The following is an 18,274-nucleotide window of genomic DNA, read 5'->3' on the forward strand; positions in this document are numbered from 1 at the left end:
ATTATAGACAACCACGGCCGGCACTTCGCTTCATGCCCACAGTGGCATCTCATCGAAGTGATACCCCAAACCCCAGAAACCGATTTGGGCCGGACTAAACGAGTGTGGTTAGGTCAGCTGAGTCTTCAAAATCTGTTAACCGCTTCGTCGTGCTAACGGAAGGCACGTTCTCTTTTCTGTATAACAAGGTGGACACACGCCCCCCTTTGGCTATCAGCCGTGATTATTGGGCTTGAATTTGTCATTAAACGACGAAATATCTTTAATACGCAAAAATAAAGCATGCGGCCATCTGTTTAAAGCACTGTGAGCGGCCACTTGGTAACCGCAAACAAATAATTCGTGGACAGACGAAATTCAAGACTTGGCAACGAAGCATTTTTTACAATGCCGAAAAGTTTTATCCTAGACACAAAATAGAACTAACTGTGCAATATGTACCCATGGAGCATGCAGCGATCACCCTCGGCTGGCACGCAACATCATTAGTACGCGCCCCTATATTCTATTGATCCACACTGCAAATCCAAGATGCAACTTAACTCCCAAAGCGTGAAGAAGCACCACTGCATTGTATGCGGCTGAATGTCGCCTACACGCTGCACTTCCGTTGCAAGTTAAATTACACCCCGTCTCCACTCTGTTCAAATTGCGATGTACGCGAAAACCTGCAGCGCCTGATCTGGGAATGTACGCGATTGAGTGCGCAAAGAGAGCTTGGCGCTTTTTTGAGACGTGCGCTGTTCGTCGGTATTCAACTTTTGGACGTATTAGGTTCGTGGTCATGTGCGAGACGCGCCTTACGCGCGACAAAAGCTCCGTTTGTGTATCTGCGAAACACAGGTCTTGACCAGACTCTGTCAATAACTTAACGAATCCGGGCGTATCAACTTCATCAACACCATCAGCCTTTTTTTGAACATCATCGCCAGCACATTTCATCTGACATAGCAAGCTGGACATTCTAACACAGCTGATATTGACAGAAACATTAAAGATTGTTCTCTCTCTCCCACTCTGTACATTAAAATATAGGTGTTATTTAAACATCGCAGTCTGCTATCTTTACTGTTAATACCTACTCAGGGTGCCTTTTTGTGTGCTCCCAGAAAACTCTGGCTTCAAACAGCAGAAGTTTGTGTATCTTTAACCTTCACTCTGATTAAATACCGTTCATAACACCTAAATTAATTAGACCAAAACTTACAATTCTGCGACTTAGCTTCAACATTTTTGCAAAAGCCTCAACAAGGTCAAGCTGAGTTTTGAAACTGGGGTCATCTCTTCGGGTGTGGCTTCTTGTCAGCAGGGTTCATAGCTAATGAGATTAAACAAAGCGGTTCCTAACATTCGTGATCAACAACACACGTTGAGGTTTGCTGGGCAGTGTGGCAGTAGTTATGCATATGCTTTTCTTCGATGTCTGTTCAGCACCGTACCCTGCTTGAAATACGTAATTTGCTGGATTATTTTATGTCCACAACCTCAAACATTTGAGTACAACTGTCACCTTTCACATCATTCAAATAATGTCAGCTAGGACATGGGCACGCCGAATACCATTTTAAGCGTGTTCATTTGACTTTTTTTCTTTATTTGTGCTTCGGAACGCAATTAACTCCTCGGTGCAGTGAACTAGCTAGAAGCTCGGCGCTTGTTACCATGGTCTGCGCATTTTATCTATTACGGATGCCGCTTGAAGAAGTTGCTCCTCGTTTGGTATTCCCTCCTCCAGAAAGGCGGCCGTAGCCAGGGCTTCTTCTGGAGCCAGCCTGGACGTCTGCTCTGCTTTCGCTGCCTGCAGAGAGCCGTTCGTTTGGCGCAGCGGGATCCAGCCGGGCAGTGGCTGCAAGGGAGGCCCTCGGCGTACACCGGCTGTCCTTTGATGTTGCCGCTGCGCAGAAAGCAAGCGCCTTTGACGTCGAAACTCTTCACCATATGGGAGCTTCCTGGCTCTAGAAGCTGGCGGCATCACCAGATTTCCCCCAGGGGTGCGTAGGTTTCACGATTAATGCGTTCTTTTGGAGTTAATGGTTCTAGTACATAGTTATAACTATATTAAGCGGTGCACATGCACTCAGAAAGCGCCAGTTCATAAGAGTGCGTTCGCTTAGTGAAAGCTTTCGCGTGATCAAAGGATGCTGCTGGTCGCTGATCACTGCGTGTTGCCATTTTTGTACTTTCTTGTAACTTTAGGTCGGTCTACACACCTCAAGAGAACTTGAAGCCCGTTTTCATCCGTGAGACATTCGGCGCACAAGTTATATTGATATCAAGATGACAAGGACACAATTACTGCTGGGAATGAATACAGTTAGGCTAAAAAACTCCCTCTCGCAAGAAACATGCCTCGTAAGAGTATTGACCAAAGCACCTGTTAGTGTGCTTTTCGGAGCTGAACGGGGCTTACTGACTTTTCTGTTCAACTTCTAACGTCAGGACTTGATTGCTTTACTATGCTGCAGATTTAACAGGTTTCATAGATCACATATCTATTTTTTGACGCTTTCCACGTTTGCACTGGCTGTTGGAAATGTCTAATGGTATCGGCTTCTAAGCAGTGTTGCACACGTTCCTATAAAATAGGAACTAAAGCTCGTTCCTCGTTTCGACCCAGTTTTGAAGCGAGTTGCCGTTACAAGTTCCCATATTGACAAAGAAACGCGTTCCAGTGACAATTCGAACATTGTAACGTGTCGCTACATTGACGTTACATTTGATTTTTTTCAATAAAAATATAGTGTCGGATAATCCTGAGGCGAAATAGCGTGAGCAATGTAACACTCACATCGAACTACGTCTATTATACGAGTATGAACACCACCGGCGACAGATTATCTGGAGATAAAAAGAATCCAACGAAACGCTCCTAGACTAATTTTTTCAGGCAGCAGCGGGCGTATTCCAGGCATGCCTAAGTGCAACTGTGGTACTCGTCTATAACAAGTGCAACACATATGGCGCTTTCCAATTGGGTCTCCAAATGCGCAGTCAAGATGCTGCGTTTCAGATGTGCAAAAATAAATTTACTCACATGCACGAACATAAATGTCTTGCACAAGAAACCCCATCGAAAGGAACAATATATACGCGTTTAATGAATGCTGATTCATATTACAGCATGAGTGGGGAAAAAATGTCCAGTACATCTTTTCGCAACTTAGAAGAGTCCTTTGTTTGAACTCAGCAGGAGTTGAATCTCGATGTTGGTGTCGGACAGACAAACCCGTTTTTTTATCAACACGTCGTTGCCAACGTTGAAGAGCCGTTTCCCCAACGCTTTTGAAGGTACTTTCGTGTTGTAACTGAGGATAAGTTGGTTCAGTCCCTCAGGCTCAGGACACCGCATCTGCATGTGCTCATAGGCGTGTGCTAGCATGCAACTCGCGCTCTCCACGGACAGTGATTGTTTTGCGTATATTTTGTTTGGCGGCAGTTAAAAACCTCTGTGGTACCGTGCGCATAACTTTCACCGCTGTGGTTTTCTCCTTAAATTTTCGAACGCGCGAGCATCGGTGCCTCGAAAACAGAGCCTCAGAGTGTTACTCTGCCGAATTGAGAATTAGTGTTCGCCTTTTTGTCGCAGCCTAGTCTCCTGTAACTTTATGCTATTCGCTTAGCCATGCAATAAACAGTTTTTAAGCTTGGCCTCCGGCTTCTCGCCTTCGGAACGGAGGAACTCTGCACACGGCAGCAGCCACCAGATACGCTACCACGACTCCGCGCGCCATCGTTGCCCGGCTGAAGCCCTGGTCGGAACCGGTCCGTAACAATACACCACAGTCGTCGCACTGCTATGATGCTAAGGAAAGGAGGCGCAATAACTCCCAGCAAAATTCGAAAACCAATGATCAAAGTAAACCTGGCACATCACGAAACCCATCGGCTCTATGCGTGAGAAAGTTTACGGCGGCGCGTTCGAGCGCCATGTCAGTGCCGTGGGGTAACAGAACGCCTGAGGGCAGATTCGGCTTGTAGCTCTCGTGGATGGTTGCTGTTGCGCAAAAGGTCAGATAGCTTCCGCCTTGCTTTGGGCGGCAGCGGAAATATTTCAAGAATCCGAGGAGGAGAATTTGACGCTGTGTTTGTACACGCGGTAAGCGCAACGCTGGAGGAGGAGGTAAACTTAATTACGCTGGCGACCCAGCAGAAAACTCTCGTACGGCACCTTCGGCTGGCTCGGCTGCCTGTACTGTAGAGAAGGCGCATTCGATAGACACGGTGCAGGCACGTCTTCTCCTGCTCAGCTTTTACGTTCACCTCTTATGTACAAAAGAAGAGGTCGCGGCAGAAGGCGAATCAAAGGGGCACCGAAGCCCGTGTCTTATGCCCATCTGCAGCGACGTATAGCGACATGGTCGTGCGCAACTGGCGCAGCCTCCCGACAGCCTGCGGCCCGCTGCGTGGTTATTCGTCTGCCTTTTACTTTCGAAGAAGGGCGTTCTGAGGAAGAGCGGGCAAACTGGGCAGCTTATAGGAAGAGAAACACAGTAGTGGCCTGTGGCTTTTTGTACTAGTTTCAGCCCTAAAGCCTTGGCATCAAAAACAGTCAAACCCAGCGATGGAACGTTTACAGAAGGAATGATGTTCCCTCTGCCGTTCCTTCGTAAACGTAACGAGCTACCGTTACAGTTCCACACCCTCCTAATGGAATAGTGGCGTTCTTCCGCTCCTCCCAAAAGTAACCAGTTTCAGGAACGCCGTTCCTTGGAACGTCGTTTCGTACATTACTTCTTCTAAGTGAAATCTTGTCGAACTTTTGCTGTAGGTGTTGGAGTAAATAGTATTGGACACTGTGGTAATCTTTAGAAGTGCCCTCCTCTTGCAATAATCACTCAGGGAAGCACCTAGTCCCTTGACATTGTAAAATATTTCTTGACTGGTGTAAAGTCATCGATCCGTAGTCGTTTGATAATTGACTTATGATAGAATAAGTGCTAAGTATTTTGAACTCCTACCATGGTTAGTTCAGTCTGTAAGACAGTACTGTTTATTGTGTGCCTTTAAAAAAAAAAGCATCATCCAAACCGCATGAATCATACATGTAAATCAATGGGCAAGTGCAGAAAAGTCCCTGGAACTTCACCATTCCTTCGAATTTCTTCTACTTTCTAGCTTAATTTAAGGCTGCATGCATTACACGTTGTCATGGGCGTGACATTTCTATCGTTTTTTTTATTGGCCCCCCGAGTTAGCGGACTGTGAATAACGAATCCGCAAGGAGGAATTATTAAAGACGATAGCCTGTCTTGGGATACTTGAACCCAAAAATTTTCGTCTGTCTGTCTTTTGATCTGCCTGCACCTCTATTCAGCCGCAAGGTCGAACGGTAAAAGAGCTCTTGCACGAGAAACGTATATACGCAAAACATTTCCAAACTACGAATTCTGGTGGCGGTTTTCAGGATTGTCAACACTGTTCAGCAAAAAGAAAACATCAGGCACATTTGAGGCAAAACAGCAATGCCTAAGTAGTATTAGTAATGTTCTTTTAATTAAAAATGCATGGCTGCATGATTTTTTCTAATGTGAATACAAAATACGCGTTGAAAACAATGTTCTGAACGTTCTTCTGATCGGTTTGAACGTCTGTGAATGTTTTGAATGTATTGAACGTCCCGCTGAACGTCCCGCTGAACGTCCCTCTGAAGTTTTCTTTGAACCAAAAATACAGAAAGCGTCCTCTGGCGACATTTCAAGAGGTCCAACCGTAACGAAAGGTTCCAGTACATGGCGCGAGCAGTGGAACGCGGGAAAATTAAATTGACTTGAGCAAACCTCCGTCGCATTTATTGTGCGAAGAGCGAGACAGGAGGGAGAGGCGTGAGAGCCGGGCGGGAAAGAGAAGGGAGGCATTTAGGCGGCAGCGGCGGCAGAAGACTACCGTCTTTCGAAAACGCTTGCAGTGGAGGGAGGAGATACCTCGATAATTTTCATTTTCTGGGAGCTGTGGATAAGGCACTGCCGCTGGTCAGTAACAAATTCAGCCAATTAGAAGTTGCTCCGTGCGTTTTTCCTGCGTTCTCCAGAATGTATCTGATATTATTTGAGCCATCTGACACGTCTAAAAACTCGTCCTCAAGTTTGATGAAGTCAAAGTGATGCAGCAGAAAATAAAACTTGCTTGCGTAGACTTGAGCGGGTTGGTAGGTCATAAACTAATGAAAAGTGCAGTCTTACGAGGAGCATTAGAGAACGAAGGGGAGCACAACATGTTGCTAAAAACTTAATTTTGACTTCGATATACACGACATAATAATAAACTGTATAGTAGCTCTTTAGTAACAATGCCTGCGTTTTGGCTTGTGGAAAATGCTACAAAATACAGTATGTTTTTATACATAAATAATTCACGCTGTATATGGACGGGGCAAGGTTAAACCTACCTGTTTCCGTAGTTGCACACGTAATTATTCTTGAACGGCATCGCGCTGAAGTCCCCCTTCATTCGAAACATGGTGAACCCACATCCAAGGTATTGAGTGTTCGCCCATATCACCTGAAGAGCAGAAGGTGTAAAATGTTTCCATTTCCTGTTAAATAAAGCAATCACTGCGTTCACTTGAATCTTAACATACTTTTTGCATTGATTCAAGAGAGAGAGAGAGAGAGAGAGAGAGAGAGAGAGAAGAGAGGTGAGAGAGAGAGAGGGGGGAGGGAGAGAGAGAGGGAGGGAGGGAGAGAGGGAGAGGTGGGGAGGAGAAGGGGAGAAAAGCGAAAGGAAAGACCGAGAGGTTATCCAGGCTTAGGGGCCGGATTGCTACTCGGCTGCTGAGCACGAGGTCGCGGGTTCGATTCCCGGCCGCGGCGGCCGCTTTTCTGATGGAGGCGAAAAGCAAAAACGCCCGTGTGTTCGAGATTTCGGCGCACGTTAAAGATCCCCAGGTGGTCAAAATTAATCCGGAGGCCTCCACTACGGCGCGCCTCATCGCCTGCGTTGCGTCGGCGCGTTAAACCCTACAATCAATCAAAGCTACTCGGCACTGGGGAAGGGATGTTCAGGGGATAAAAGAGAGGGCAGGCGAAAAAGAGGGGATAGGAGCGGGGTCGCGCACATACACTTTAGTTCCTTCGTGGGCACTACTGATTGAAGATTTAAAATGCTTTAAGGACATGGCGAATACGTACATCCAGTAGCTAGATGGGATTATAAATTCGCTCAAAACTTATAAATTCGCTCAAAATTATTTTTAAGAGAGAAGCTCTTTAGCAAATCGTAATTTCTCGTGTCCGCAGTTAAAAATACCAAGACATTGCCGAGCGCGCGCACGTCAGTGCGGGCCTCGCGGCGATCGCTTGGCAGTTAACAAAACCAAAAAAATACCTAGCGCTCCTGTGTGCGTGCCTCGCGACGACTGCCCAGCGTCCCCTACGGACGTTTGTAAAGCCAAGCATACCCACTTAGGGAGATTGACCAAGGAGATTGACCACTGAAGACGTGTGGGAAGTATGCGCTCTAACAGCTTGCATAGTGTACATGTTAAAGCCATTGGACGCAAGCTGCGAAGTTCACGTGATGGTTTGCCGGGCTTTGGGATGGGGACAATATCCGCTTAAAGCCACGATTCAGGGAGTTTACCGGAGAGCGACAGCTGATTTAAGGAGTCCAGAAGCATCATGAGAGCTGGGTCGTCAGTATTTTTGTACACCTCGTTATTAAGTAATGCCGTTGGGATACGGAGCAGTCCGCTTGATCAATCGCGGCAAAGAATTAAGTCATTTTAAACGGTGACTGAATTCCCGAGATGGCTTCGTGAGTTGGCTGTAAGGACACACTGGTCGGCAGGGGGAACGGATATACCGGCTTTGCCACTGGCGCAGTATCAAATACCGGAAACAAGGGCCGGGGAGCGTCGGGGGCTAATTGCGCCGGATTCTTGTTTGATGCAATGCAAGCGCTGGCTGCTGGTTCCGGAGGGTGACTTCCAGATTCCATGGCGCGAAAAGTGCGCCAGACAGACGCCGTTGAAGATGGCGCACCAAGAGAAAGATCGTTCCGCACCTGTAAGAAAGATCGTTCCACGGTTTTTCTAACAGCAGCTGCTGTCTCCGAACGGCAAATTTTCTCTACAGTGCTGAAGTGTCCACCGAGAGAGGTGCACCAGGCAAGCCAGAGCTGCCTGGGCAGTCTTTTTTTTTTTTGTGCCGTTTGGTAGCAGCGGTAAGGCGCTGATACTGAAGCCTGGCAGGTATCGACGATGGTTCCCGGGTTGCAATTACTTCGGCTTGCTTACGTTTGACCCATAGCTGCAGGAGCTGGAGATCGGGCTTAGGGTGGGTCTCCTCCACCCACGTATGCTGGGAGGCCACCGTGAGGACACGGCGAAGCAGATCCATGGGGTCCGGGATGGGCGCTGAGAGGGAAGCGTTGAGTGTGGATCGGAAGGTATCCCCCTTCACCACTGTGCGACGGTGATGAAGGCGACCTGTTGACTCCGGAATAAGCCCGAGGCGAATTGGGTGGTGATCGCTACCCCAGCAGTTGGCCTCACGTTGCCAGGAGATAGTTTGTGTACCAAGCCACCACGACACGTCAGGTGAGTATGGTGGCAATCGGGCGTGGGTACAACGGCGTGTCGGGCTAGTAGTACCATTCAGCAGCGCAAAGCAAGCATCAGTGAAGTGATCCAGGACCACTGGACCTCGCTTACTTGAGGCAGAGTATCCCCAGTCACAGAGTGGAGAACTAAAGTCCCACACTACAAGAACGGGGCAGCCAGGGTTAGTTCATCGTAGTTGGGTAAGCCAACCCACCCACAGGCGGGGAGCACGACCACTATAAGGGAGCACCTAACACGACACCACAGAATAACCACACAACGCGGAAGCTGTACCTTTACCGCCATCACCTCCTGCTAGGCTATACACCACGAGTTTAGAGGGATAGGGGTTTGAGAAAACCGAGTTAGAACATAAATTGCAGCCTTGCCCGGAGAAGTAGAAGTTGAGCTGCACTGCCGATCAGGAATGAGCGGCTCAGCGTATGGTATAAATTCAGGCAGGCGAGGGAGAGTTCGTCTCCTGGAGCAAGAAAGCCCAGGAATGGAGCTTTCCCAGACGTACCCTTTCTCGGAGCTCACTAATTTTAAAGCAGAGCTTTCTACCTCTACCTGCGAATGGTTCTTTTGTGGCGTGCGGAACGAAAAACCACCAACGCGTCTAGGGATCGGGAGGGCACTTTTCACTCACAGAGCACAGTGTAGATGGCACGGCGATATGGCACTATTACCCAGCGTTTCCAGCACGCAGGTGACTGCTCGCACCGGCGGGCGGGTCGGCGGGACGGCTTTGTAGTCTGCTTTAGCGACAGTTGTTTTGGGCCTGTTTTGCGCTGCTTCGCGTCCATTGCGCGCTTACTTCACACGACTTGATTAACTTTTAAGACAGCACCTGCTGGGTAACCCGGACCCGACGTAATTAAGTGGCCGTACGGCAAAGATACGTTAAAGATTGCTTTGCAGGGCGGGAAGACAAAATGTAGAGACCACATACAGGCATCCGGCCGCTAGAGAAACACTACCTTTTGCGCACTGTTTGCCATGGATTGGACTTCTAAATTAGTGAATACCAATTCGGTTGTGTTTTAAGAGGTATTACAAAATGTGAAAGGACCAACTGGATCTGATAAATAGCGATTATAAGAGTTCCCTCAGCTTTCTTGCAATTCTCAAACTCACCAAACAAACTAGTTTAAATCGGTATAAATTGTAATCACTAAGCTCACATGCCAAAGTGTTTCGGTGTCTGCGCTTGTGTCGCGTGGTGGTGTAGCCCTGAGCTAGCACATCGGGATGGCTAGGTTCCGCTGTATCACCCTTCGAAAGACTCTCCTCTCCGTTTTCTTTCCGCCGACGCACGGCCGGTTAAAGCGGCGGCGTCCACCGCTCTAGCCCGGCCGTGCCCGACGCTGCTGCGTTCGGGACGCTGCCCCCGCGAATTCCAGGTAACGGCTCGCAGAATCTCTGGTTTCACTCTTTTAGATCCACGTGTGGTAATTCAAGTGACGTCGCTTTGGCAATTGTTGTGGGTGTCGTTTAAAGCCTTGTTTTCCAACCCCTTCCACAGCCCGTGGATTGGAGCCAATTTTTTTGTTGAGACACCCCGACAGTTCTGTTGTACAATGTACTGTTGTGGTGCAGGCATGGTTGCGGACTGGTTAGCGAAGTTGTGCAGCAAGTACAGAAACCAATGTCTGCAGCTGGTGCACCACAAACTGGAGAAGCTCTTTGTTGGACATGGCAGAGGAGGCTGGCGTTCAGGGAAGGGAAATCGTAGACGCGGCGTGCTGATGAGACTTGGAGAAAAGACGAGGCCTTGAAACGATTGAGGCAAGTTCTTCTGGCGGCGTGTTCGTTGGAACCTTCGCTTGGTGAGTTTGTTAATTTCCCCATGCAGCGAGGCCAGCTTTTGGTCTAGGGCCACAAGCTCGTCCTCCACAGGAGACAACGGTGGATCAGAAACAGCTTGCCTAAGGCGGCGCAAACCACGGGTAACGTCTGGATATGTTGGCTGCGAGGGAAACTCCGTGGCTTCCTCCTCCTTCACTGCATCCTCATCCTCTTCCGCCTAAAATTCGAAACGGTTGAACGTTGAGGTTTGGTCTAGCTGGGCACGAGTACACCACGCACGGCGCTTTGCACGCGTTGTCTTGCTTTTGGTGGGGCAGTCTTTATCTGTGATCTCATGGTCGCTGGAGCGACAGAGGCCACACTGAAACTTTGGCTGTTGAGGGGAAGCCGTTTCTTCCTCACTGAAATCCGGTGTAGGGAAAGGAAAGGAAGTGCTCATGTGACCACGGCGAAAACAACGGTAGCAGTGCACCACACCTGTCTCGAAAAGACGGGGCCAGAGGACACAATCATTGTAGAAAAGCCGGTTTGGAGGTTCCAGCGGACCCCGTAGCGTCCCGAGGCAGGTGCGGCCGGCTCCCATACACCGCACAAAAAGCACTTTATGCGTGTCACACCTTATGTTGTCACGAAGGTGGTCCGGATCCTCCCCGGCACCCAAGCCCGAGGCGACATAGCGGCGGATGTCAGTGCCTGACCCTAGGTACGCTTGAACTGTAACAATTGGGTCGGCAGATAGCGATGCGTGCTGCAGAGAGCACAACTCGGCCACTGCGTTCAGAGACGTAACCTACACGGACACAGTGTTCGTAGATCGATGATAAGCGTATCCAGTGAATCCAGTGGTCCCGAGGCAGCCATCAAGTAATTTCTGCAGTCTTAGTGGAGAGATTCAAGATGTTAAAACACTGCCGAGGTTTGATGGCAACTTTTTACCTGGCTTGTGGCAATGAGTTCCGCAGTGTACGGGTGGTTGCAGGAGTTTTCGCGAGAGCTGAAGTCGAAACAAATTGCTGGGTGCCACCAGCGGCACAAGTCCGCTTCGCAGCAGGTGGTGCACTCCCTCCCTCCGCAACATCTGTATGTGGCTCGTCTGCAGATCGCTTCGATGACGGGTCGGCAGTTACCTCCATAAGTGGCGGAAAGTCATCAGTGGAAACAACAGCAGCGTCAGCAGCAGCAGGCGCTCCTGATAGCTGTGATGTTGCAGTCGATGGTTGCTGCTCCGACACGTCCGACATCGCAGGGCCGTGTCTTGGTCGCAAGCAGCTCAGATGCTGCTGAGCTAAGCCTAACGGCCGAGGGTACGGACGACCCCGCCGGGTCATCCTTGAGATTGCCGCTGTGACGTATCGGTGCCAGGAGGATTGCAGCGGCGTTAGGAACAAGCAGGAGTGACGCAACTAGGGAATGGAACCTGTTTAGACGAAAACAACGAGTAGCCGGAGAATGCCAACAAGCCGCCCTGTCGTCGTCGTCGTCTTCCAATAGTATCATTCGATAGACGCTTTAAAAACGCGAAAAAAAAGCGAAGCAAAGACTAAAGAATTCTAGTAGCTGAACGCGGTTAAACCAAGTTTCTCGAGCGATCGCTTGGTTTTGCTTGCTTTAGGAAATGACGAGGCGAGTGGTTTGCTAATATTCAACTTTATTATTAGGGGGTGAAACTATACTTTTGCAGGGAGTGCCGCTTTCGTAGCAACTACTACCCCGTCTAAAACTGCATAACAGGCAACACACAGACGCTGCTCTGTGTAGTCCGTGCTTTCGGCGCGAGAGCGCTGTGAACGTTGATGCAGCGAGCACCTCTGGTGCATTGGCCGAAAGACTGTCCTTGAGTTTTCACCACCCAACAGCAGAGGAGCTTGCTGCATCCAAGTTTGGCCTTGGCTCAGCTTGAAGGTCGGATTACGGAACGTGGCGTTTGCTGGGTTCGCACCTGGAGCAGTAGAGGTGTCGCTCTAGAAAGTAGGTTGCGGCGGGCAACTGCCGAAGTGCTTTTCTGTAATGTTGTGCCGGTGGTAGCTATAGCTTTCGCAGCGCTTCCCGGCACGAAGGAAAGAGAGGAAACGCAAATCAGCCCCGCTGCATAGACACTTTTAACGATGCCAAGACATTTAAGTGGCCATAAAGTAGCTAAAGGGGCCATGAAGACAAAATACAAGTTGGGTTCATTAAAAAGGCTATTTGTTCGCGATAACAAAAACTACCAACTCAATCGCAAACCTCAAATAGATAATCGAGAGATTAAAGAAAACTTATTCAACAGTGGTGACTCCCTAGCCACTCTTCCAGCCATTTTCCATGACGCCACAGAATTTTTTTGGTGTGATTGACGGCCGCAAAACTAAGTCACCACCAGAAAACATGACTGGGAGCGTATAGTGCGGCCTGTAGTTTCGTTTGATCGTATCCCTTTAATTCTAACGTGCTGTTAGCACACTGATAAAAATGTTTTTTTTGTGTGCCGGCCCATAACACGTCACTCCTACCGGTCTCACGTCACTATGGCGCGAAATTTGAAATTTGTTCAATATTTCTGGCTCTTCTTTTTTTCTTTTTTTTTTTTTGGGGGGGGGGGGGTGTAGATAAACGTCTTCTGGGGCTGGAATGAAGCTGAGTGAGCTACCATAGTCTAATTCTTTCAAACTGTATACGGTTGTATTTTCCCTTCAAGGTCCATTTAATGCGATCCAAGAGGCTAGCTAAGAACATCGTGCCATGACCCCATTTAGCTTAAAAGTTGTCTCGGCACTAGCTGCAATAAAACAAGCAAAAATGCCATGTTACGGCCAGTCCACCCAGTCGTGAGCTGAGAAATTGCGGGGAAAAAGTTCCCGGCATCCTGCCTGAAGGCATCCATTTAAAGTGACCGAAACTGATTTACGTGATGTCGACGCAAGAACTCCTGGCGGCCCACTGCCATCGGGTTAGTGAGGTTCTCGGGGAATTCTACGGACCGGCCGTCTCCTAATGAAGGGACTGTAGCACTACGGCCCGGACCAGGGCTGTTTAGATAATAAAGTTTTTCTCTCTCTCTCTCTCTCTCTCTCTCTCTCTCTCTCTCTCTCTCTCTCTCTCTCTCTCTCTCTCTCTCTCTCTCTCTCTCTCTCTCTCTCTCTCTCTCTCTCTCTCTCTCTCTCTCTCTCTCTCTCTCCAGATCATGAAATGTAATGGTTATGATATGCCCGCCGCCAGGGCAGACGCAGTATCGAATGTTTACCTGAGTAAAGTGGCCCACGGGCCGCCCCTCAAAGCTCGGTTGAAAGCGCTTCACTTGCTGCGGAGGGTAGTTTTTGTGCTCTTTGAACCACCTGTCGATGAATCGAACCCAGTTCACAGTCATCACTTGGTTCGAGCGTTGTTCCGTGGCTAAGTTCTGGCCAGTTAACTTGAAGCGACCTGAAACAAAGTGATCAGATACAAGTGAGGTTTCACCCTCGCCAATCCCAAAGGGGCAAGAATTCTATCGATACCACTCCCACGGAAGTCGGCCCATCTTGCCTGCTCTCGACTGGACACGCCTGATGGTAAGCGAGTATGCATGGCAGTAGTAGCACGCCTGTTATGAAATTGCAGTAATTTATATGCTTTTTTTGGGGGAAAGGTAACGGGATAAAATACTTTTTTGGTGAGCGATTCAGTAACCTCACTAAATAATTACCACGATAATTTCAGGCAAGAAAGTTGCCCGCATTTCTGTCCACTTCGCTGCAAATGTCGAGGAAACACGGCGGCCGTCTGCCTTTTCTCTCTGCCGACCACCTCTCACGCTCTTCCCCTCCCGTTTCGTAGCACCCACGATAAACAAGTTTGCTCAAGTCGAGTCAATTTTCCCTAGTCCCACTGTTCACGCTCCGTCTGCTGGAATCTTTCGTTACTGTTGGACTTGGAATGCCGGCATAAGGTCTAGGCTCGGCTGCTAACCCTTCTTGCATTTTGAGTCGAAATATTGTTTTTAACACGTATTTTATATTTGCTTTCGAAATTATCAAGCACTATTTTCGATTAAAATAATACTGCTTGTACCAGTTATGTATTGATGTTTTTTTTTTCTCAAATAGGCCTAATGTGTTCTTTTTGCTCAACAATTTTGACAATTATGAAAGTTGTTTCAATATTTAGTAGTTTGGGAATGTTCGCCAGTATAAACTTCTCAGTCAACAATTCTGTTAAGTTTTGGCATGGTGGATGAATCGAGGGAAAAGAAGAAAGAGCAAAATTTGGGGGTTTAAGTATCCTCTAAAAGTAAGCCATTACTTCTAAGATTTTAATTCGAAAATGCGCCCTAGCTATTTCCCGGTAAGCAAATGTTGGGGGCTGCAGCTAATGTTCCCAATTCACCTTAGCAAAAACCACATGGTTCCAAGAATAAGGTTCGAAGTCATGCCGAGGCCATTAGAGGGAGAGAGAAAGAAGGGGTCAGTGAGTGAGTGAGTGAGTGAGTGAGTGAGTGAGTGAGTGAGTGAGTGAGTGTGCGTGTGCGTGCTTGCGTACGTGCGTGTGCGCGTGTGAGTGAGTATGTGAGTGTGTAAGTGTGTATAAGCGTGCGGTGTGCGTGTGCGTACGTGTGTGCGTGCGCGTGTGCGTACGCGTGTGCGTACGCGTGTGCGTATGCATGTGCGTGCGTGCGTGCGTGCATGCGTGCGTGCGTGCGTAGTGTGTGCGTGTGTGCGTGTGCGTGTGTGTGTGTGTGTGCGTGTGTGTGTTAGTAAACACAAGTTGGCGTGACTGCTTACTGACTCTGATTAACTCACTCACTCGCTCACCCACTCGTTCACTCACTCACTCGTTCACTCCCTCACTCGCTCACTCGCTCACTCGCTCACTCGCTCACTCGCTCGTCATACCTAATCCGATCCGCTGTCATAGAGGCTTAAAATGGGACTTATACATTCCCGCTTTCAAGTTTATTGACGTAGGGCGGTACTTCTCGAAATTTCAACCTAAAGGACAGGAAACTGCCTCAAATGTGCTTTAAAAAATCCCACAGTATTTGTTGGACCTGCACATTTATCCGGTCCAAACAGTTGGGTGGCACATGAAAAAAGATGTCTCCAATGTCAGGTTAAAACACCCGCTTTGATGTTTAGTCAGCAGGTGTCACGACATAGTGTGCTGAACATTACACGCCTTGAGGAGCACTGCTGTCAAATCCGAAAGGAGAACTTACTGAGCAGCTGACGGTGTGCGAATAGCCACGAAATGAAGCGATAAATAAATAAATTTAGCGTAGACGGAGCCCCAAGGCGTTGCAGCTTACTCAGGCAGCAGGAGCAAGCGTAGTGAGGAAGGGAGAGAGAGACACTCACGAGTGAACCGCGCACTCGCCAAGTCATGGCTCATGTCACCGCAGCGGTCTGCAAGAGCCTGAGCCACTTCGGCCAATTCATCGTCCCACACCTGCGTGTAAAGAAGTGAGGTGTCTCATCTCATTCATGGCACTTCACACAAATAAAGCTGTGCACAAGGAGCACTTCCCATAGCGCCCCCCCCCCCCCCCCCCCCCCTCCTCCCCACCGATATTCTGTCGCGCTGTCATGCACGGCGACCAATGCAACCACCTGCGGCGGAAACCTTCCTAGGATTTTGTCTAGAACCCCATGAATTCTGTCCGGAAAGCGCACCTACTCTCCCTTGGTGGCTCGTTCCTCTCCTGGCGTGCCTAACTCATATGCAAGGGCCGGTGTTCTGGGAGCGCGCGCTACGCGCCGCGACGGAGGGTCGCTGCTCAGAACACATGCAGTAAAGGGATATTCGCGGGCGAAACCGTAGGCCTGGCAGCTTCGGAACCTCCGCGCAACTACGGCCGCCGCCAGAAACCAGCGCTCTAACGACTTTTGACTTCGTCTCTACCCCCCCCCCCCCCCTTCCACATGTTGCAAATTTACTTCGAATTTTACTTGATGCTGCGGTGCCGTTCGTGCGGCAAAACGATCTATTGCCACAGCTTGCAGCAAGATCGCAGGTAAATTCACACCGTGTATACGGATTCCTGTGTAAATGCACACTTTGTTGCCAATGGCACTTTTGTTGCCCTGGTCAAAATATAATCTCGCTTTTTTCACCACAACTGTACATGTTGGTGCATTTTATGTGTCAGTAATTTTCGTGCACGTATCCGCAGTACAAGCTACTCCTACGCCCTATATTGGCATAAGAGACAAAGTTGTTAAGATTTGTTCGTAACAGTCGCATGTGTGCAAAAAATGAAACAAGAAAGATTCTTACATAACAAGGCGACAATAAAATAAAACGTCCACCCAGAAGTTGTTTGTTTCGTGCTTCTCGCTTATATTGTCCACTGTGTGCTTTGTTAGTTCTAGATGAATTAGTTCTTCACCTCCATGTCTTTTTTCATGTTTATTAAGCATATATGGGTATATGTGTTGTACATTATATTTCTTTAAGTGCTATTTCTTCTCGTGTAAACAAACAGAAAACTCCAAGCAGTGATAGAAATTCTGCGAGAATATTCGGAACGCATACGAATAAATTTTTAATGAAGTATTTGACTTTACTTGGTCTTGGAAGTTATTCGTTAGGTATTTTAAGCTCACAGTTACAAATTTCAGGTGTAGTTTGAGGTAATAGTTATGTATATTATCAGTTAACAGTTATGTATTTATTATTAATATTTTAATCCCTTGAAAAATCATATCGAGGAGGTCAAGGTGCAATCTCAGCATCCCCCCCCCCCCCTCTTGAGCAAAATTTCTGGCTCGCCCCTGCTCGAACCTGCACTGGATACGATCAGCCATGCATGATGAAATTTGCTCTTGCCGTGTGGTCCGCTTAACCGAACTGCGCTGGAAGCATCCAGGGCGAACTGGAGGCAGAGTCAGCAGCGGAGATCATTACTGTCGCAAGCTGCAAACTTTGCAATACCCATCGAACAGCAGGGAATAATGGTCGCTCTGGCCTCCACTGCTTCATTGCCCCAGAGGCACGGGTCGACACTTCATGCGTTTGTCATAAAACACACGAAGTGTCGACTCGTGTCGATAAAGATGAGATGATGGCTTTGTACAGTTCCGAGCAAAAGTGTACATTTGATGGTGCTGGTCACTTACATTAAAATTGTCTGGGGCAGAATCTACAGAAACTTCATGACGACAACGCCGACGCAACATGTGAGAACGTATGCAAGGCTGGCTAGACTAAACTTGCCCTTTCAAGGAAACCACAAAGAAAGGAGCCTTATTAAGCCGCCAAGAAACTTTTGGCAGTCAGTAATTTGTAGTATGCAGTCAGTAATTCCTGCACAGCAGCTAAACATTGCAGTTTATTCTGGGAACACGAGAAAGAGAGAGAAAACGTCATTGGTCCCAGTAGGGTTAGGTCGTCGGGGTGGCCGAGGACTACAGCCTGGCGGCGACTGTAGTTCTCTCTACGAGAAAAAGTTTTGTCCCCAGGTCAGAGCTACCCAGCGCCCCCTCCCACTCACTGCTGTTTGGGAGAAATTAGAGGGAAAGTGTCATTAGGGCAGCCTCACATGGAGTGTCGTACAGTGGAGCGCATGCCACACGTAGGACAATATGGAGAGGTGTCAATTAAGCGAGGGGTATATGTGGCGAAGTACCAATCGGCAAGCGAGAGTGTGACTCTGCAGAGGAGTCTCTTTGCGCTTTCCTGCGCGTAGGTGAGTTGAGGATGAGGAGGAGGATACTTGCTGCGGGCGAGGTGGTAATTGGTGACAATGTCGTGGTGGCAGATCTGGCCCCATGGTAGGGAACTAGGCTCTCAGATTGTGAGTCGTCAAGCGACACCGTGGGCGGCCTTATTTCCCCCGAGGCCGGCTTAAGCCGGGGCCCAGATTAGCTCTTCCGGAAGGTTCGGGAATTTTGAGCCAAACTTTGCAGGGCGAGTGGAGAAATAAGGCACTAAGAGTAAGGGGCACTTTGCTTTGTCAACGTGATGCATGGT

The 18,274-nt window shown here is 48.6% G+C and overlaps 1 protein-coding gene across 3 annotated transcripts in view; it reads right to left on the reverse strand.

Moving 5' to 3' along the window:
• Positions 1–1,562: 1,562 nt before the first annotated feature.
• The window catches only part of LOC144153263 (scoloptoxin SSD976-like), a 32,481-nt gene continuing 15,769 nt past the window's right edge, over positions 1,563–18,274 (reverse strand). For 2 of the 3 annotated variants that reach the window (XM_077684923.1, XM_077684918.1), the window contains exons 3-6: positions 15,661–15,751; positions 13,572–13,750; positions 6,386–6,498; positions 1,563–1,894 (exon numbers count right to left, since the gene is read on the reverse strand). In XM_077684923.1, coding sequence (XP_077541049.1) covers positions 1,684–1,894; positions 6,386–6,498; positions 13,572–13,750; positions 15,661–15,751 — 594 coding nt within the window. In that variant the 3' untranslated portion in view covers positions 1,563–1,683. The remainder of the gene's footprint in view (positions 1,895–6,385; positions 6,499–13,571; positions 13,751–15,660; positions 15,752–18,274) is intronic. The other variant, XM_077684930.1, reaches the window with a different exon arrangement.

The sequence above is a fragment of the Haemaphysalis longicornis genome, unplaced genomic scaffold (genome assembly GCF_048455015.1).
Source record: "Haemaphysalis longicornis isolate Haplotype H1 unplaced genomic scaffold, Haemaphysalis longicornis Haplotype H1 scaffold_1, whole genome shotgun sequence".
NCBI classification, from domain to species: domain Eukaryota; kingdom Metazoa; phylum Arthropoda; class Arachnida; order Ixodida; family Ixodidae; genus Haemaphysalis; species Haemaphysalis longicornis.